The sequence below is a fragment of the Manis pentadactyla genome, chromosome 16 (genome assembly GCF_030020395.1).
Source record: "Manis pentadactyla isolate mManPen7 chromosome 16, mManPen7.hap1, whole genome shotgun sequence".
Taxonomy (NCBI): Eukaryota; Metazoa; Chordata; class Mammalia; order Pholidota; family Manidae; genus Manis; species Manis pentadactyla.
In genome coordinates, this window is record NC_080034.1 from 35,668,928 (window position 1) to 35,691,287 (window position 22,360).

At 41.5% G+C, this 22,360-nt stretch overlaps 1 protein-coding gene across 4 annotated transcripts in view; it reads right to left on the reverse strand.

Annotated features, from left to right (window-relative positions):
• Positions 1–10,360: 10,360 nt before the first annotated feature.
• The window catches only part of TBC1D22B (TBC1 domain family member 22B), an 84,514-nt gene continuing 72,514 nt past the window's right edge, over positions 10,361–22,360 (reverse strand). For 2 of the 4 annotated variants that reach the window (XM_036916155.2, XM_036916154.2), the window contains exon 13: positions 16,067–18,074. In XM_036916155.2, coding sequence (XP_036772050.1) covers positions 17,946–18,074 — 129 coding nt within the window. In that variant the 3' untranslated portion in view covers positions 16,067–17,945. Of the gene's footprint in view, positions 10,584–16,066; positions 18,075–22,360 lie in introns of those variants that run through there. The other 2 variants (XM_036916152.2, XM_036916153.2) reach the window with 2 other exon arrangements.

A 22,360-nucleotide genomic window follows, 5' to 3' on the forward strand; every position in this document is an offset into this window, starting at 1 on the left:
GTTAACCTGGGGCTGGTGTGGAAGAGGAATTGAATGCAAATAAGGATTTGGGGAGGTGATAAAAATGTTCTAAAACTGTAATAATTTTTATACAGTTGTACACATTTGCTAAAAATCAATGAAGCATACTTACACTCCCAGTGAATGAATTTCATGGTATGTAAATTATCCTCCATAAAGCTGTTAATTAAAAAAAAAAAAAACCTTCAAACTGAGACAGGGAGGCAGCAGAGCATAACTCCTGCCCAGTTTAGTGTGGGCCCTGGAGAAGGACAAAGTCTTACAAAACAGGGTGCTTGAAATTGAAACAATGTAACAATTTATTCCCCATTGTGACCCAGTGGTATAGAACAGCTCATGGCTCATAGTCCCGTAGGCCCATTAGCTTACAATAGGGTATCCGGGAAACCTTCACAGACGTAGGTTAAAATATAACTAGCATTCTGGCTAAATCTACACAACACTCCCGCTACAGCAAGCATAAAACCCTAGACAACGAGACCCCTAGCGGCAACCTTCCCCCTCCCTGCACCTGCGGGGAGTTCCATATTTTCTCTTATCCGGAATAAAGTTCCCTCTCTATATTTGAATAAAAGCTCTCTGTAAATCTCCTGCCTTGTCTGTTTACGAAGTTCATCCGCTCCGCGAACAAGAACCCCGGCATCAAAACTCTTTCCCTTGATTCTCCAGTGTAGTGTGGTGGCTGCTCCCTGTACAGAGTGACTTTGTAGTACGGCGGTGCCCCTTTTGTCTTTAAAATTTTCACACCCTAATTAACAATTTTCTTAAATTCTGTCAGGAGGAAATACACACTAAATGAATCATACACAGTACAGTAGTAAATGGCTAACATTTATTGAGAGCTAATGCCAAGTACTAGGCCAAGCATCCTATATACTTCATCTTAGTTGCCCCTCACAAACAATATTTTGACAGTGGTTATAAGTATTAAGATTCCTACTAATGAGAAAAGAGGCACAGAGAAGGTTAGTAATCTTCCCAAAGTAACAAGGTAAATGTAGAGCAGCGTGCCACTTCCCATCTGTTTCCAGCACTCAAATGTCCTAACCACAGTTGCAACCCTAGCCTGGAGGGGAATGTTTTATCTGGATGGCACTCTCAGATCAAGAATTTGATCTGTGATGTCACAGACGATCAAAAAAGTGGTGGGAGCCACAACTGCTCTTCTGTAGATGCTTCCCTAAGCTTTGGGTGGGTGTCTTGTTGGCAACTGTGCTTAGAAGCTGTTGTTGGGCAGCTGTGTCTGGGAAAGTCTCTCCCTGTGCACTAGGGGAAACCTTAACGTGGACAGGGGAGGATTCTTGGCTTCATAGAGAAAGAATTCTCGACCAGGTTGGACGAGTGTAGGTAAGGAAGGAATTCATGAAAGCAAGAGTAGCAGCGAATGGCAGCAGGCATGCAGGCAGTAGTGAGCAAGGAAGAACAGAGGAAGGAAAGGGAAGTTCAATGAATTCCTGCTTGGCATGGGGCAAATCCCTTGCTACCTCCTAAAGCCAGGGTCACCTGGCATCCAGTGTCTGCTTGAATCTTCATGGCATGGGAACTAAGCCCCTACCACCCCAGAATTTGGGGGAACCGCAGAGCACTGGATGGAGTGAGATTATGTTCTGAGAACTTCCACTTTCTACTGGTCTGAAATAAAACGGAGAGAGAAAGGACTGTGTTAAGACTAGAAAGCTGAATGAAATAGCAAAGTGACACAGACATTTACCACCAGAGGTAGAGATTGGTGAGTTCTTATTTTTATCATGGAAGAGACAAGTGCAGAGCAAGTGCAATCAGCTTATGCAACAAGAAAGAGTATTTGATATGACAGTACACTACTCAGACAAGAATGCGAGTGACCTGAGAGGAGGTGCCCTTAAGGGTTAGGGTTGGGGTTTTCATAGGGCCTTTTCATAGGGTAGGGGTCAGCCTAAGGCATGATACATACAGGTGATTCATAATGCCTTTGAAGTTTTGTCTTAAGATTAGGGTTATTTAGGTGATTGTGTTGATCTGGATCTTTGCATTCTTTATCTTCATAGGTTCATTTACATCTTGGAGGTCTCTCTCTTGTCCTGGTTACTAAGTTACTTGGTTGACTAAGGGGCTGGAAGAAGAAGAAGAGCACATAGATTAAGTTAAAGAATAAACTGGGCCTTTTTCCTTTTTTGCAGGCTAAGTAGATTTTACAGTGGCATGATGTTGGCCCCATTCCCTGCTCTATCTCAAAGCCACCTAGCACTTAGCTGGCACGTCTCCTTAGGCTCTTCATGGCCATGATGGTTTCTCAGACTTTCCTTGTCTTTGATGACCTTGACAGTTTTGAGGAGTACTGGCTAGGGATTTTGTAGAATGTCCCTTAATTGGGGTTTGTCCTATGCTTTTCTCAGGATTAGGCTGCAGTTTTAGTTTTGGGTTGGCAGGCCAAGGAGGTAAATGCCATTCTCATCATATCATATTAAGGGTATGTGCTATCAACATGAATGATCACTACTGATGATGATCTTGATCACCTGGCTGACGTATACTGTTTGTCAGGTTTCTCTAAAGTTACCTTTCTGTCCTCCATACTGTGCTCTTTGGAAGGAAGTCACTATTCACAGCCCACACTTACGGAGTGAAGAGTTATGTTCCTCTTCCTTAAGGGCAGGGTATCTACATAAATTGTTTGTAATCCAGCAAGGAAAATTTGTTTCTTTTCCACAGTTAATTTATTGAATCATTTACTTATATCAGTATGGACTCATGGATACTTATTTTATACTTTTGGTTGTAATCCAATACCACTTTATTTCTTCTGTTACGCAAATTGTTCCTACTTTGGCTACATTGTACCTTTGACATACTCCCATCATTGTGTTTTATTGAACACTTCTTTACTCTCTTGTACAAGATGCTCTAGATCTAGAATCAGTCATTATTTCTCTAAAGAGTTCTGGTTTCTGTTATGGGATAATGGTACTAGAAACCAAGATCTGGGCACTAGATGTGCTTGTTGCCATTGGAATGTTGTTGCATCTAAGTCTTTCAGCTGACAGAGCAAGTAAATATATGTGTGAATATGAACCCCCCTATATCTACATATCTATGAATATTAACATATGTATGAAATAACATGCATATATACATACACATGGTTATCTATCTCCACCTGTAAGGTAAATGTGTGCATACTGATGTCTTAGGACTCTAATGAATTACCACCTGGCACCCAGATTATTAGTTATCCTCACCCCTTGTTTATTTGTAACTTTACACTCCAGAGGTCAGAAACCTGACTCCTTCCATCTGCCATCCATTTAATTAATCATTATTTCCAGTATGCATGGATAATAGTTTCAGAATTGTCAAGCCATACACCCGTGGGAGACAGCGGCATCAACTAGACTATATACTACTGAAGTGCATGTCTTTTGCTTTCAGTTCTACAGACGTCACTCATGTTCAAAGTTACTTAGGTCAGCACCTTTTCACCCCACCTCCTTTCAAAGAGGTCATTTCATAGTTATATTCTTTCCTCACCATCCGCATTCAATCTTGAATCCTCTGACCTCCTAAATTATTTTTAAAAATTAATATACCTTAAGGCTCACTTTAATGTAAAATTCTATGAGTTTTGGCACATGTACAGTGTCATGTATAGTACCATAGAGAATAATCTCATCCTAAAAAAAGATCCCCAATGCTTCCCCTATTTAACCTTGCACCACCCCTGCATCTTGCTGTTTTATTTAGCAGTATATCTTGGAGATCACTTGATAGCAGTAGCTACATACATTCCTCTTTCCTCTTCACTCCCTTGTGCAAATGTACCATTGCTTATTCAACCAGTCCCCTATTGATATGCTTGGTTCTTTCTGCTCTTTCATTATCACAAATAGCCCTATAATGAATTAGAAGGGACCACATTTGAGTATCTATTATATGTTTTTCTTATATTATCTACTTAATCCTCACCACCATTCTGCAAGATATCCCCATTTACCTCTGAGGAACCTCAGACTACTGGGTTGCCCAAGGTCTCCTTAGCATGAGCTTCTTGATAGTATGTCCTGTTTTCCATTGTATTACCAACATTTTTATTGAATGAGTGAATGAAACTCACTGGTAGATGGCAGTGCAGGGAACTGAAGCCACAGCTGTGAGCCTGGACCTCTCTAGCCCCAAAGGCTGCATTTGTTACAGGGTAGCCATGGTCGGCCCCAGGAATATACAGGATGGCCCGTTTGCTTGTGGAGAGAATATACTAAGATGTCTAATTAGGGTTTTTATCCTATCCTTTAAAAAGTGTTTACTTTTGTGAATATTTTATTCTTCCATAAAAGAACAGCATAGAGGATATGTATAGAATTTATATGAATAAACAAATATGCATCTATTGGGCTGTCTACTCAGACTTTGTTTTGCTGCTCAGAGTGTAGGATCAAAACAGTTCGGACACGCTGCCTTCTAAGGTTTGGGGATTTTATTAACTCCACCTCCCCTACATATTCCCTTATAACAGAGGTTCTCAGTTGGGATGATTCTGCTCCTGCCAAGGACATTTAGCGATGTCTAAGGACATTTCTTATTGTCATGACAGGACTGGAGGTGCTACTGGAATCCATTGAGTAGAAGCCAGGGATGCCGCAGACAGCCACCACAAGAACTCTACACCCAAGAATGTCAATAGTGGTGAGGTTGAAAAACCTTGCCTTATATCCATCTCAAGATGGAATAAAGAAGGAGAAGGAGGAGGAGGATGCAGAAAAGGAAGTGAGGTGTTATTTATATCTGTGGATCTGACATCTGTCCCATTACATGTGCTCAATTAAGGTTAATTTAACAAAGTTGAGGAATGTTACAAAGAGTTGAAATTGGAGAGAGAATGGAGTGGGAAAGGAAAATGACAAGAAGAGGAAGAAGCAGACAGTTTGGTACTGGCACAAGGACAGAGCCACAGACCAGTGGATCAGATTAGAGACTCCAGACATCAACCCAAACATATATGGTCAATTAATATATGATAAAGGGGCCATGGACATACAATGCGGAAATGACAGCCTCTTCAATAGCTGGTTTTGGCAAAACTGGACAGCTACATGCAAGAGAATGAAACTGGATCACTGTCTAACCCCATACACAAAAGGAAATTCGAAATGAATCAAAGACCTGAATGTAAGTCATGAAACCATAAAACTCTTAGAAAAAAACATAAGCAAAAATCTCTTGGACATAAATATGAGCGACTTCTGTATGAACATATCTCCCCAGGCAAGGGAAACAAAAGCAAAAATGAGCAAGTGGGACTACATCAAGCTGAAAAGCTTCTGTACAGCAAAGGACACCATCAATAGAACAAAAAGGTACCCTACAGTATGGGAGAATATATTCATAAATGACAGATCTGATAAAAGGTTGACATCCAAAATATATAAAGAACTCACACACCTCAACAAACAAAAAGCAAATAATCCAATTAAAAAATGGGCAGAGGAGCTGAACAGACAGTTCTCCAAAGAAGAAATTCAGATGGCCAACAGACACATGAAAAGATGCTCCACATCACTAATCATCAGGGAAATGCAAATTAAAACCACAATGAGATATCACCTCACACCAGTAAGGATTGCCACCATCCAAAAGACAAACAACAACAAATGTTGGCGAGGCTGTGGAGAAAGGGGAACCCTCCTACACTGCTGGTGGGAATGTAAATTAGTTCAACCATTGTGGAAAGCAGTATGGAGGTTCCTCAAAAAGCTCAAAAGAGAAATACCATTTGATGCAGGAATTCCTCTTCTAGGAATTTACCCTAAGAATTCAGCAGGCCAGTTTGAAAAAGACAGATGCACACTTATGTTTATCACAGCACTATTTACAATAGGCAAGAAATGGAAGCAACCTAAGTGTCCATCAGTAGATGAATGGATAAAGAAGATGTGGTCCATATACACAATGGAATATTATTCAGCCATAAGAAGAAAACAAATCCTACCATTTGCAACAACATGGATGGAGCTGGAGGGTATTATGCTCAGTGAAATAAGCCAGGCAGAAAAAGACAGGTACCAAATGATTTCACTCATATATGGAGTATGAGAACAAAGAAAAAACTGAAGAAACAAAACAGCAGCAGACTCACAGAATCCAAGAATGGAATAAAGTTACTAAAGGGAAAGGAACTGGGGAGGATGGGTGGGAAGGGAGGGATAAGGGGGGGAAGAAGAAAGGGGGCATTACGATTAGCATGTATAATGTGGGGGGACACGGGGAGGGCTATGCAATACAGAGAGGACAAGTAGTGATTCTACAGCATCTTACTAGGCTGATGGACAGTGACTGTAAAAGGGTTTGTTGGGGGGACTTGGTGATGGGGGGAGTATAGTAAACATAATGTTCCTCATATAATTGTAGATTAATGATGCCAAAATAAAAAAATTAAAAAAAAGAAGAGGAAGAAGCACAGGGCAAGAAGAAAGGAAATGGAGACAGAGAAATAAGGAAAGGAAATGAACAGATTGTTTTCCAAGGTGATTATGAGGTCTCCACATGCTCTTACGATATGACACTGACATTCCTCACATTGAGAGACAGTGGCTGCATTTCCTCCCCTTGAATCTAGGTGGGTATGTGACTCCAGCAGAAGTGATGCTGTGCTATAGAAGGTCACACAGGTTCCACCTGGCCTTTTGGGGGTGCTCGTGGAACCCAGTCACCATGAGAAAGTAAAGAGAAAACACGAAGAGGCTACATGTAGATGTCTGATCATTGGCTCCAATTGAGGTCCCAAATGACACCCAACATCCACCACCAGACCTGGGAAAGAAGGTGCCCCTAGATGATACCAGCTTCCAACAAGAGTTGCCCCCAACCCTGAGTCTTTCCAGCTGAGGCCCCAGACATGGTAGAATAGTGACCCCTGAATTGTCATCCCTGTGCCCCAAGTGAGTTCCCGACCCACAGAGTGTGAGCGTACAGCCACAGTTGTATTAAGCCACTTAGTTTGGGGATTGTTATGCAGCAATGGAACAGGCACTGGAACAGGAAGGGTGGGGAGGAGCGTGGACAGTCATTGGTTGTCTGATTTACATATTAGTTAGGGTTATGCTAACTGCTGTAACATGTGTAACATGTGTAACATATGCTAATGCTGTAACACACACACATGCCAAATTTCAGTGGTTAAACACAATAGCAGTTTATTTCTTACCCATATAATTGTTCAGCGCATTGTTCCTGGTCAGTGGGTGTCCTTCAATGAAGTCACTTAGGGATGCAGACTACTTTCATCCTGTGATTTCTCTATTCCCCAGGGCTTGGAGTCCTCTACATCCAGAAAGCAAAACAGGGGAGAGAGAAAACAGAGAAGGAAAAAAAGAGAAAGAGAGAAAATAGAGTCCCCAAAATGACATGCAGCCTTCTCACATTTTATTGGAGAGAACCGGTCACACAATGCCACCTAGTGCAAGGAAGGTTGGGAAATGTAGCCCGTGGTTTATCAGCCGGTTCCCACAAACCTCGTATGGTGAAAAGAGGAACATGAATTTCAGTGGACAGTCAGCTGTCTCTGGAAGGCTTTAGAACTCAAGTTTATGAATTAAAATGATGATCATGACAAAGCTGTCTCTTTCTCTCCCTCCCTGGAATACAGGTGATTAAAAGGATGGACCACAAGTGATCACATTTTGCTCACTCTGTGGCTTTTGCATGAGGCCAGCCCTTACTCAATTCACTGGTAAACTGGAGGCTGCTGTAACATGGTAATACGAGTGGAGTCCGGAGCCAGGTTCCTAGAGTTCAAATTCTAGCTCTGCTACTTACTAGATATGAAACCTTGAGCCACTTGACCTCTCAAAGCCTCAGTTTCCCCATTTGTAAGATGAGGGTGATAATAAGGATAGCACTGAAAGGATTGTTATGAGGATTAATTTGGTTAATTCGTGTAAGATAGTTATGCTTGGTCCATAGTAAATACTCAATAATTATTAGCTAATGTTATAGAAGAATGGAGTGTTAGCTTCTGCAGAAGACACCCTCTGCAAATATGAACTATCTCCTTGTGCCTTTTCTATGTTCTCTTGCCTAAGAAACATGGAAACAAGATGCTTTCCTCTCTTTAAACTGGTGAAGTTATAAAGTAGAAATTCTTTCAACCAATTTTAGACTTTTTATTACCTGTCTCTAAGCAAGATGGGTTTTTAAAAATATCTAAACCAAATAATTCTCTTTGTGAGCAAGGGTTGATCCACTCTGGGGGCCACAGCTCTGCCAATTAATTTGAAACATGGTTTCCCTGTGTGAAGTTCAATAAAGGGGAGGTGAAACTTTTTCATTATGTTTTCAAAAGACTGGGCAGAGAAGAAAGGGGTCTTGATGTAGCATCTCCAGCGAAGCCCTGTGTTTCTCCGTAAGTACTCTCTAATCCTGAGATCACAGGCCAACTTTTCAGTAGGCTGCTGCATTTAATCATCCCGGGGTGGGGGTGAGCAGTGAGTGCACAGATGGGTTTCCTAGATTTGGAGAAATTCCAGGTGACTGGGGGAGGTAAAATCCCAGAGGTGTACAGGTCGGGGGGCACAGGGTGGGAAGGTGAGGCTGATGGCTCCACATTCTCATTCTACCTTTTCTTACTCGTTTATTCTACCACCATCTCTTCTCCGTCCACCCCCAAATGTAAGACTCTATGGTAAAGGTATCAGGGAATAATGTCTTTTATTTTTTAAAGGGAAATGTTTTAGAAAACCAGGAGTAGGTGAGGAGGGGAAAGGGCCATCTGCTTTGGACAGCTTATATATTAAGTGTTATTTTATGTAAACAGGATTTCAAGTAGAGTCATAAAATATTTCTGATACCTTTAATCAAGTTTATTATATTTGGAAAGTACTTATAATGAGTCATCAAGTTTATTGCATTCTGGAGGTATCGGTAATCAGTAATTAGAGTAGATGTTTTGGAGGTACTTGAAATTAGTAATGCAGGAAACCACTGTGTTCCTTTTTGGCCTGGCAGTTTCATTAAGCATCCACAACCTTAACTTGTCAAGGATCAGTATCCAGTTCAAATATTTATTACCCAGCTGATATAGCAAGGATGGGGATGGGTAGGAGGAAAGCAGGAGGAAGGCAAGAGGGAGGGAAAGAAGGCAGTGGGAATTAGGCATCAGTAATTACTGCCTTGTTTCCCCCCTGCAGATACGGCTTTAGGCTTTTTATTTTGCAAGCAATACATGGTATCAAGTGCATGATATAAAATTAGGCTTGAGGTTACTTAGCTGAATCATGTCACTCTGAGTTAGCTATTTTTGGACTATAAGAAACACAATGATCCCTACCTTGGTTCACCTTTGTCCAGGGCTGGGGAGAGGAACTGAGAATGGGAATGTTTCTCACAAGGAGAACCTGGAGTTCTCTAACCCAAGGTTACAATGCAGCTCTCATCACCTTCTTCTTGACTCACAAATCTACTGCACTATCAGCTCTGGTATTTCTTAGTCAGGATGTCTTGAAATGTGCTTAAGTTCACTTTAGCTAATAGCAGGCTTACCTCTCATTTCACTAGTAACGTTTAGAGCTGTGTTTTTCAAACTCAGGTTAACACTCAGTAATGAATCTTGACCAGCATTTGTTTTTTAAAAAAAGGAATACAATAGAATAGGCTAGAGGCCATCACACATAGTAAGGGTTTAAGTACTGTTCGTGAAATTTTGCTCACATTTGTGTGTGTCCATGTGTGTCCTAGGCTCAGTGTAAAATGTGTTCATCACTGTAGGCTGTGGTCAAAAATGTTTGGAGGATTTCTGGTGCTAAATAAGATGGAGTGAGCACAGCAGCCGCTTTCTGCCACTGGTCACAACTAGAAATTCTGGACAAATGACAATTCCCTGAGAACTCTGAAAAGTAAACAAGAAGGCAAATTTGAGGGAATCAAAGATTGAAGACTCTGTTGGTGTGGAGTGAGTTTCTCAAAAAGATTTCCTCTTTTCTCTCACAGCTTTGACCTATGAGAGTAGCCCCAGCTGGGGAGCTTCACCATAGCAGAGGCAGCAAAAACTCCAAGAAACCTAAAAAAAAATAGTCCTTGCTTTTTCTTCTCTACACACAACACTTCTGACTCCAATTGTGTGGGTTTTTTTCCCTCATATCAACCAATTCTCCAACACCCCGGACACCAACTGGGTGTCTTACAATGCAGTTCTGATACTACCTACCTGGAGTTAGTGCAGACCCCACAGGGTCACGGCTGTCCCATAAGACTGCCCACACTGTGGATGCCAGTTGCAAGTCCGAGGTGTCACCTGTACTTCTGACCAACCGACTGCAAATTAGGGGTTCCCATACCTTTTTCTCAGGACCAATAGTTTGCTGTAATTGCTCAGAGATTCAGGGAAACACTTACGTTTACTGGTTTATTATAAAGAAACAGCCAGAGGAAGAGGTACAAAGGTGAGGTCTGGAAGGGCGCTGAGAGCGGGAGCTTTTGACCCTGTGGAGTTGAGGTGCGCCCCTCTCCTGGCACACAGATGGCACACGGACGTGCTCACTGACCGGAAGCTCTGTGAGCCTCTGTGGTAAGGTTTTTCCTATGGAGGCTTCCTCCTGTAGTCAATAATTGTTGACTCAATCCCCAGCCCCTAAGCCTCTCCAGAGGCTGGAGGTGGGGTGGGGCTGAAACAGCCCCCATCCTAAAGCTGCGCAGGAGCTCAAGTCACTTCATTAGAACAAAAGATGCTCCTCACACATAATATTGTAAATGTCCAGGATACAATGCAAAATCGTTCAACATACAAAGACCTAGGAAAATGTGATCAATTTTTATAAGAAAAGATGATCGAAAGATGCCAATCCCAAGATGACTCTGATGTTGGAACTGTCAGATAAAGACTTAAAATCAATATTATAACTATGCTCTGTGAGGTGTAAGTAAGCACATTTGAAATGCAAGATAGAGGTTCCCTGCAGAGAAACAGAAACTATAAAAAGAACCAAATGGAAATGTTAGAACCATAAACTGAAATATCTGAAATAAAAATTCACTATATGAGCTTAACAGTAGAATGGAAATGTCAGAAAAGGAGTCAAGGAATTTGAAGATAGAAGAAGAGAAGGCACCTAATCTGAAGACTGAAAGAAAAATACTGAAAACATAAGGAATAGTCTTAGGGACTGTGGGTCCATTATTCGTATCATTGGAGTCCATTGGAGTCCTCCAGGGATGGAGTATGAGACTGGTGCAGAAAAAAAGCTTTTTTGAAGAAATAATAGCAGACAGCTTAAAAAATTTGGTGAAAGACATAAACTTATAGATTTAGTAAAGTTAGTGAACATCAAACAGGATAAATGCAAACAAACAAAAAACCCAAAAATACTCTCAGTCATGCATAATCAAACTTCTGAAACCCAAAGAAAAAGAAAAAAAAATTTAAAGCAGTCTGAGAACAATATGTCAGTTCCTCAGAATTTTAAAATAGAATTACTACATGATCCAGCAGTTCCAAAAGAATGGAAAGCAGGGTCTCAAGGAGATATTTGTACAACCATGTCTATAGCATCATTACTCAAAACACAAAAAATGGAAGCCAACTGGCCATTGACAGAAGACTGGAGAAACAAAATATGGTACCAGCATAACATGGAATATTTTTCAACCTTAAAAAAAAAAGGAAAGATTAGCATGTATAGTGTGTGTGGGGGGCACAGGGAGGGCTGTGCAACACAGAGAAGAGAGGTAGTGATTTTACAGCATCTTACTATGCTGATGGACAGTGACTGTGAAGGGGTATGTGGGGGGGACTTGGTGAAGGGGGAGTCTAGTAAACATAATGTTCTTCATGTAATTGTAGATTAATGATACCAAAATTAAAAATAAAAAAAAATAAAATAAAAAATAAAAAGGAAAGAGATTCTGATACTTGCTACAGCATAGAAGAACCCTGAGGACATTATATTAAGTCAGTCAGTCACAAAAAGACAAATACGCTATTGTCCCACTTACAGGAGGTACCTAGAGTAGTCAAACTCATACAAAGTAGAAGGGTGGTTGCTAGGGGCTGGGGGGTGGGGAGGGGACACAGAGCTGTTGTTTAATGGGTACAGAATTTCAGTTCTGAAAGATGAAGAGTTCTGGAGACTGATGGTGATGGTCACATAATACAGTGAACGTACTTAACATTACTGAAAGGTGTGCTTAAAAATGATTAAGATGGCAAATTTTTAAAAAGCAGTCTGCAAAAAATGATCAATTAAACACTGAACAATGATTTCAATGATGGTGGCTTTCTCATCAGAAACTGGAAACAAGACAGTGGAACAGCCTCTTTGAAGCGCCAAAAGAACATAACTATTTCTAGAAAAAATATATTCAGGAACGAAGGCAAAATAAAAACAATGATCACTAAGGAACACTAAGAGAATTAATTGCTCAAGGAAGTTTTCAGGCTGAAGGGAAATAATATCAAAAGGAAAGTTGGACTTAAGGAATGGAGAAACATAAATGGTAAATGTCTCCTCTTAAGTTCTTTAAAATATATAGAACTGTTGAGAGCAAAAATGGTAACAGTATCGGGTGAGGTTTTCAGTGTAGGTCAATGTAATTCATATAACAACTGTAACATAAAGCAAGGAGGGTGAAAGGATCTAAATGGTTGTAAGGCTTCTACATTTACTTGAAGTGATGAAATAGTGATCGTAAGCAGGTGGTACACAATTAGGCATGTATATTGTAATCCTCAGAACAACCTCTTAAAAAAATAAAGGAGGTACACCAAAAGTCAGTAAATACATTAATATACTAAAAAATATTCAGAAACAGTTGGCCCTTGAACAACATGAGTTTGAACTGTATGGGTCCACTTATATGTGAATTTTTTACAATAAATATATTGGAAAACTTTTTGGAGATTTGTGACAACTTTAAAAAACATTTTATTTTCTCTAGCTTACTTTATGGTAAGAATACGGTATATAACACATATAACATACAAAATATGTGTTCATTGACTGTTTTTGTTCTTGGTAAGGCTTCTGGGCAACAGTAGACAGACAATTTGGGGGAGCCAAAAGTTATACACAGATTTTCAACGCACAGGGGATGAGTACCCCTAACCCCTGCATTGTTCAAGGGTCAGCTGTAATCCAAAAGGTGGCAGGAAAGGGGAAAGAGAAGAACAAAAACCAAAGGAACAGAAAATAATAACATGGTAGACCTAAATCCCACCCTATTAATAGTATTAATTGTAAATGGTCTAAATGCACCAATTAAAAAAGAGAGATTGCCAGATTGGATTGTAGAATGAGACCAACTACATCCAGTGTTTAAGAAACCCATATAAATGTAAAGACATAGATTACAAGGATGTAAGAAAAGCAGTTTGAAGAAAAGGTCTGGGTTTTCCTCTCTCAGACACCTGGGTGGGGCCACCATTGAGACAAGCTCGGTGTCCCTAAGAAAAAAAAAGGGAATCCTCTGGGTCTGGCTCCCAGACTCGTCACAGCAGCTATCCTGAGCAGGGACTCTCACTCCCCACCTAGAGGCCACAGCTTACAAACCACCTACGAAGCAAGTGGGACAGGGGTGATCTGTCCTCTGCTTTGAAGAATTCTAATACAGCCTTTGCCAGAATAACTGGATGCTTTGATTTGCTATAGCTGTGGGTGGGCTGCAGCTATCCGGACAAGTCAGCACGGACTCAGATAATTCTGGTTTTGTGACAATGTGCTTTATGTTCTGATTCTGTGTGACTCTCTCATCTTCTCATTACAAGTCTAAATCCTCTCTTTGGTGTCTATGACTGCTTCCAAAACTGTCTCCAACCAGTAGGTGAGGTTGGAAGTCCCAAGAGGAGGCAGGAAAGCCTCAGTAACGGGGTGTTCATTTCTCACTCCAATCTTCGAAGTTTTACAAAGCTGTTTGACATGCCAAGTCCAACTCAAGACAAGCCAAACGCTATCAACAAGAGGCTCTAGAAGCAAATGAGGTCACTGAGGAATCTGTGCCACTATCCTTCCTCAGATGAATGGAAACATAGGTAGGGCCCATTTAAGTAGAACTGTGATTTAAATTGCAGAAATATTGGATAAATTGCAGGTCAGAGTATACCAGGATTAGTTTGGATAGTTTCATTAATTTTCTAATCATGATCGAACATATTTCAGAAAAGATTTGACTTCCTACATAAATGAAAAACAGAATTTTTCCATGAAGACCAGTTTAGGTTAGTTATTTTTTCTACTAGCTTCAGGAACAATTAATGGTCTCAGTCCAAATAATATCAAGTTGAAATGCTGCTCATGTTTTATGATAAAGGTCAAATTCCAAGGTTAACTGTAAACAGTCACTTGAATTGAAGGCAGATGCCTCTCTGTATGCTTATGGTAAAACCTGGTCTCTACTTTCAACTTATTTTTTTAAGTTCTTGTTGTAGAGATTGCTACTTGAGCCCTAATTCTGTTCTCTTCCTCCATGGTAACAGAATCCTGATTTTGAGCTGCCTGGAATAGTCTAATCCTAAAACCTCCCTTGCAACTAGGTGTGACCTACCACAGGACTAAGCTCTGGTCTGTGAGTTGTAAGAGGAGGTATTAGGGGGCCGCTTTCTGGAACCTTCTTTAAAACACTGCTGCCCATTTCCTTCACTTTTTCCTCCGTCCCTTCTTGAATCCACCCTGTCGCTTGGGAAGGGGCTCTAGCAGCTGGAGTGCTGGCTGCCATCCTGCCTATGAAGGCCTAGGGAAGGAGTCCAGGTTCCTAAGGACTTGGTGAAACAGACTCACCATACTAGCCCTAGGTTGCTTGCTTCTGGACTTTCACGGGAGAAGTAAATTCCCACATTGTGTACTGTTATTTTTGGGTTTTGTTACATGTAGCAGAATTTAATCCTAATATAGTCCCTAGTGACTTGAAACCAAGAACTCTCTCAATGAGTCCAGGAAGAAGTTCTGGGTGCAGAAACCATCCCAAACCATCCATTCTTTGTAGATGAAAACTGAAGTCAATGGCCTTTCTTGAAACAGTTCACAGTGAAGTTCTCAAGAGAAAAAAACTACCCAAAACTGAAAAACAAAGCCCAACCCTCAGTAAAGACCCTAAATGGAGGACCAGTCTTTGAAGACATTTTAGCTGTCTACGATTTGGTGGAAAAAACACTGTACAAGCAAACCAGCAGGCCTGGCCTCTGGTTCTCACTCTGATGCTCCCTTTCCCGGCCTTGGGTTGGCTTTGCCTCTGTGAACAATGAGGGTGTTGAACTAGATATCTCTAGGCTTTTGTCCAGCACATTGAAACTGTAGTCCATTTTATGATCTCCATTAGATGATACACTCCTTTTGGATAAATGAAATGATCCTAAAGTGGTTATCGCAGTGCGTGGCACATAGCAAGGTGCTCTATGAATGTCAGCTATTAGGAACCGTGTTGCTCATTTTTGTATTCTCCACACAGAGTAGGTGCTGTTAGAAAAAAGCATAAAACCTAAATGTGATTTACTCCCACCAGGAAGTTTAGACATTTTAACAGTAAGGTATTAACAAAGGGCCATGTGGTGGAAATATGCCAGGAAGCTGCTCAGGCTGAAAGTGGGGGTGGGGGTGGGGGAATTGGTAAGGGCCTGGCTATACCTGTTGGAATTTTTTTAACCTACCAATGAAATTAAGATGAATGAAAGAGAAGGCCCAATGTGGATATAATTGGCTTAGGCGACTTCCGGGAAAGAATGTGAACCCTGTAGTACTCAGCCAGTGAGGACCCAGGGGAGGGACTCGCGTACTAGGGAATAAATTACTTAGCGCCAATGGCCTCAGGTGTGCCTGCCCACCAGACACCCAATCTTGCAAGACCCTCATTAAAGCCTCGCTCCGCTGTTCTCAATGTCCCTGTGTCCACTTACTGAGTCTGGACCAGTGAGTGTGCTCCTCACAGTGCTCAGGGTTTTCTGACATCTTCTGAGGCTGCCTTTTCACCTGTTGGTTCCCTGCTTGCCCTACAGAAAGCTTGTCCCCTGTACTTACTCATATCAGCAAGAAAAACCCTAGAAAAAGAGACTCAAGTTCCAGGTTATACAAATCCATGGGAGAAAAACCAGCAGTGGAGGAGGAAGTACACTATTTATTTACAGTTCTTTCACTTTATCCACAATTTCCCATACAAACATAAAAACTAAAAAAATAAAACCACCACTTGGGAACACAAGTGTCTTTCTTTAATTAGTCCGGTTGAGGGAAGGTCACAGCCCCCCTGCTCTGTGAAGGAGACTATTGAGGCACACTGAAGGGGAAGAGAAAGAGGGTTAGGAAGGATGCCTGAGAAACAGCTCCAGGTGAGAAATGGAACAGGCCAGGCTGGTGGGGCTTCCCTGGCAGAGACTCAAGGCTGTCACCCACTGAGGACACTGCCAGGCTTTCTAAGAGGATGGTGGCTGCTTGCCACCCCCACTCCCAAACACACACACACCTGTCTACTACCAAACACCGAAATTTGAACATGGGTCACACATCTCATGAGCTGTGTGGGGTGTGATGGCGACAGCCGGGGACACAGGCTGCCTCTCTCTGAGAAGAGCCCCAAACCCCAGGACACACAGGGAACCCCTTTCCTTGGCACTGATGAGTCAGTCACAGCTTCTGTCTTGAATACAATGCTGACTTAGAAACGCAAAAACAAAAGCCCTCCCCAGACTCGGGAGAAAGACAGGGGCTAAAAACATGCAGAGGGGTTCTGCCTCTGTAGTCCTCTTTTGGAGGGTTGCTAGGAGTGAAGGGTGGGGAGCTCTGCTGGCTGAGCAGGGGGAAGGGGCAGGGAGAGGCTCCACAAAGGCCAGGGGAGGGAGGAGTCGGGAGGGGAGGACAGGAGATCTCTGAGACACTGATGCTTGCGCAGCTCAGCCGTTTTTCAAAGCCGCTCCGCCTGCTCCACCTGCCCAGGGCAGCTGCGCTGGCTCCTGCAGCCGCCGCTCACTGCCCCCTCACAGCAGGGCCCCCAGAAACCAACCCGGAGGCTCTGCAGCTGCCTGCCTGGCAATTTCATCTGTGCTAGTGACCTAGATTGCTTTCACATGTTGCACATTATAAATATAAAACCATATCTGCTACAAAGAGGACATATATTTGTACATCTGTACCCATATACATAATAACACAATTTACACATAATATCTTGGAGTGGGTCATCATGGAAAAAGGGTTTGGATAGGTAAAAAGCCCCTTCTCCCTCCCCTGTCCTGATCCTTCTCAAGGGATGCTTGTGTACTTGGTCACTGGGGCCCTTCCCCGCTGGTTATGAGGGGCTAGTCTAGACACACAAATTCAGACCTGTAACTAAACACTGATGGGTATGCACACCCACACGCACAGATGCAGCACACGTACAAATGTCTGTGAGAACAGGGAAAATAAAATTCCTAGCCCTTGGATGCAGGCCTCTTCCCAGCGTTATAAGCATCAGTGCCTCTTCCATCTGAGAACCATGGTCTGAAAGAGCTGCCCCTCACTGGCTCAGACTAGGGCAGAAGGGGAAGGGCTAGGAGCTGGGGAGAGGGGTCAGGGGCTTTTTGAAACATAAGGCGTTTTTGACCTGTGATCAAATAAACAATGTCACAAAGAGCAACGGCCTCAGTTGGGGCTGGGACAGCCAGTCCATGTAGGGATGGTGTGTGAGGTGAGACCCTGAGCCTTCCCCTTCTTTTGTCCAGTTCCTTTTAAAGGGGCAGACAACCCTGTACCTCCTTTTCTGTCCTCTCCCAGAGCTGGGCCCATCTACGTCATGGAATACTGATGTGGTCCAAGAGACACATCCAGAGACGTGGAGTGTAGATAGGTGTGCCATAAAGTTAAGACCTGGGTGGCGGATGTGAGCTTTTTACAGCAGGAGTGGTTCCTGGCCGGAGTCCACGGCTCGCACAGTAGCCACAGTGATCAGATTGCCATCAGAGATGGGGGGCAGTCTGGGTCCCCACGGGGAGACAGCACCTATCGACGGTAGTGATTGGGGGCATCGGCAAACATGTACTTGAGTCTGTACGCCTCGGCGAGAAGCAGCCCGATCTCTTCATTGCCCCAGTGTATCGTAGGTAGGTTTTGTAGCAGCATAAGGAGACCCTGGAATGCCAGAAAGGACTTTTATCATCCTGGGACTACAGCTCAAGGGACCAGCAGGCCCTGGAATGGGACCCCTTCCTCCTGGGTCACACATCCCAGAGGGTCTGGCCTCCCTCCTCCCAAGTGGCCACAGAGCCCTTGACCCCTGGTTCACCTTCTGGAACTTTTGAAAAGCCTCTGCTGATTCTCTGTTCCACTACCACCTGCCTCTTTAAAAATATTATAAATAGGGAATGATGACAATAAATAAGGATATTTAAAAGAGAAAAATAATCACCCATCATCCAAATATCCCTCTAATTCTGAAGTACTCCTTTTCAGCCTTTTTTACATGCCTATTTCTTTAGTTGTGGTCATAACTATGATTTTACATGCTTTAATTATCTCTTTTTACTATAATTTCCATTGTTTTTCCATGCAAACTTCAGAAGTGATTATTCTCAATGTTAGTATTCCATCATGTGGCTATACCCTAATTTACACCACCATTTCCCTTTTGTTAGATAATTAATTTGCTTCCTTTTTAAAAAAACTTCATTGGCAAGACTGCTGTATATCCTTTTGCATTTAACATCAGTCTCCTAATCCCAATTCATTTGTAACCACTGTATTTATCCTCTGCCCTCTTATCCAAAGACTGTCTTCCTGTCTAGCTATTTCCTACTGTTCCCAAAGAACACATCTCATCTTTCCAGGTCCCCTTCAGCCAGATTTGTGTCTCCATGGCTTAATTTATGTAGTTCCTTTCAATTTGGACACCTCTTTTCTCCTCCTGTCTAATCCTATTCTGTTTTCAAAGCCCAGTTCCCTCAAACAGCTCCATGGAGATAGCCCATTAAAGTGGATACTGGAACAAACAATGAGTGTGAGAGTCTAGGTGATCTCAGTAATTTAGTTACCCAAGCTATTGCTGCTGCTTCATGTTCCTTCTCTCTCTTTCTGACCTGGATAGTCGTCTTATTTTTCTGATAGGAGAAGTAGTAGTAGCAAGACAAAGACCAGTGAGACTGACAGATTTGACTACACACAATTTTGAAACCTCAGTATGTCAAGAGGCACAAAAAAAGAAAGTTAAAATATAAGAAAGACCATAAGAAAATATAACATCTCTAAAAGACAAAAGGTTAACATCCATAATCAAAAAGGAATGCCTACAAATCAGTACGAAAAAAGGAAAATCACCAAATAGAAAAATGGATGAGTGATGGGAATAGGTAACATACAGAATGCCAATGGCCCACAACCCACCCACTCACACTGTGCTTACTTCCAAAAATCCTGCTTTTAACTGATCTAACACTCCAGCAATGTTTTGTAGTTTTCCTTGTGAAGGTCTTGCATATCTTTTATGCAGTTTCTTCCTTTAGTAACAGAAGTTCAGCTGGGCACAAAGCTGCCTACAGCACAACACTGCTCTTTATGGTCAATATGATTAAGCTCTGGCCAGTTCTGGGACAGTGTACTTCTGGGCTCTGCCCTAAACTTCTCCTTCTTGCCTTCCCAGAAAAATGGATATGAATAGAGAAGTGGAAACAGTCATCTTAGACTATACTATTAAAGCCACGTGTTGAAGGTAGCAGAGCAACAAGGTAGAAGAAATCCAAGCTCCTGCTGCTCTGCAGCCCCAAGGTCAGCCCTGGACGCTTACACATGATTGCTCACTGAAGAGACATAAACAACTGCCTTGTTTTAAGCCATTGTTATGCTAGGTTCTTGATATAAGATAAGCTTATATCATCTTAACAAGCACAGAAATGCGCATGGTCTTTAACTCAGCAACTCTACTTCTATGTCCCTCTCCTAAGGAAATACCCATGCTGTACAAAGGTGTTCACTGCCTGCAACACTGCTTCAAATAGTTGGACAAAGGATACTAGGGAAGCATCCAACAGTAAGGGGATGGTTAGAAAAGCTGTGGCTATCATATCATGGAATATAGGGCTGCACCTATAACAAATGAAGTAGGGCTGCACATATGAAGGTGGAAAGACATCTAAGACATTCTTAGGAGGAAAAAAAAAAGCAAGTTGCAGAAAAATACTTATAGTATGATCCCACTTAGGTAAATGAGAAAACACAACAATATACTTGTATATGCACATATGTATATACAAATTCTAGAAAGCTTGTAGTAAACCACTAACAATGGTTACCAGGGATGGGAGACTTTCACTTTTTTCCCACTTCTGTATCTTTGAGCCCCTTGCTTTCAACTTTTACAATAAAGTTTTTGTATATTACTTGTGTGATAGAACTTTTCTTTTCTTGAGAAATATCACTAAACATTCTGTGATAGTTTTGTTTAGTAAAAAGTAAAGAAGTAGAAAATAAACTACCTGTAACTTCATAATCAAGAAGAAGCCACTTTTAAACATTTGACTTATTTCCTTTTAGACTCTTTTCTGCACATTTTCCACAGCTGGTATTTTGAATCTATTTAGCAATTATCATAAGCGTTCCCTCTGTTATTAAAAACTCCTTATAGATTTCTCAATGGCCAAAGAACTTCCCAAGATGCAGCTGTAACGTAATTTTACTTTACATCTTCCTGTTTTAAGCACTTATTTTTGGTTTTCACTACAATAAAAGTATAATGAGAAGCCTCAAAATACATAAAGCTGTATTTTAGATTATTTCCTTGGACTGAATTCCTAAGAATGAAATTACTGGGTCATAGGGCATGAACATTTTAGAAGTACTTAACACTCATCTAGAAAATGCATTCCAGAAAGATTCTCATTTCCCTAGATCACCAGCACTGAACACTCCTTTAACAAACCTTTGTAACTGTACCCCTTTCCCTGAGATCTTCAAACCCGAGAATAGAACCCAAAGCCTTAAGTCAAAATGGTGGTGAACCTGCCGAAAAGACACAATGAGAAAGGAAGCAGGCTGCAAGCTTCTCTGTGTGTTCCTACTCCCTGTCCATGGTGGCTGGCACCCACTTTCTTCCCCACACCCTCCAGTAAACACCCGCTCGAATCACAGCATTGTTAATGAAATTCATTCAACCAAGACAGTTACTCAACCAGTTACCCATATTCACTCAACCCAGCCAGATGTTAACGTTGCTTTTAAAAGCCCTGCTTTCAGTTGATCTGAACATCTCTGGAGGGCTCATTTCTCATGGTAACAATTCTCCCTGGGTTCTGTCTTGGCCATGATTCTATGTCTGCCTCATGCTTTAAAAAAAAGAACCACTATTTCTATCTTAACTTATTTTTTTTATGTTGCCCATGGAATATGATACCCTTTTCCATGAACTTCCTGACCTCTGGTCCCTTTGACTCTTCTCCCCTATTTCCTATTCCTCTCCCCAAGTGCCTCCACCCCACCCAGACTGGAAGAGGTATTGTGCCTCATCTTGCCAGCATCCTCCCCAGGGAGTCAACTTTTACTCTAACTTTGGCAGACTCTACTATAGAGGTCTTGACCTTTTTTGTACCTCAGATTCTTCAGCTGTCTGGTGAAGCTGGTGGATCCCTTCTCAGAATAATGGTTTTAAATACGTAAAGTATTACAAAGGACACCAGTTAAACTGAAATATAGTTACCAAAATATTTTAAAAGCAAATCTGTGATGTTGTAATATAAGTATATGTACTTTATTAATACATTCTATAACAAGATCGAATGGCAGATTAAATACCTACCACTATTTCAAAGTAGTAATGAACATAAACAATGTTTTGAGAAATCTGCAATGACTTAATAGATATGAAAATACTTGCAATTAGTGACAAAGAAAGGTAATGCTAATATTACTGTGCTTTGTTGACTATATTAATTATTGTAGGAAATGCTAACTTTGAATTAGGGGTCATTAAAAATAAACTATATCTCAAACTATTCAAATTCAGTTAGATAATAACCATCATATCATTGATAAGTTTTCACAAATGCCTAGGGTGCCTAACTGGTTTTCTTGGTTTCACTGGAGATGGCTGGTAATTACAGGTATGCTTTGGTTATGTAACTATACTCCTATTATGTTAATGTGTGTGCGCAATTTAAGTAGTAGCTTAAAATCTATACATGCTGAAGTTACTCTACAAGAAGATATGTCAAAGAAATAATCAATCTTCCCATGTTTTCTCCCGCCTGCTACTTCTATAACTTTTCTTCTTCCTTCCTAATTACAACGAATTCTTAAATAGAATTCGTGCCTCATATCAAATTTACCGAGTATCATAACTCCTCCAAGTGGTAAAGATACCTCAAGACAAATGCTGGGCATAGAAGCCACAGGGCATAAATATGGAAAGAAGTAAAAAGCTAACCATTTCA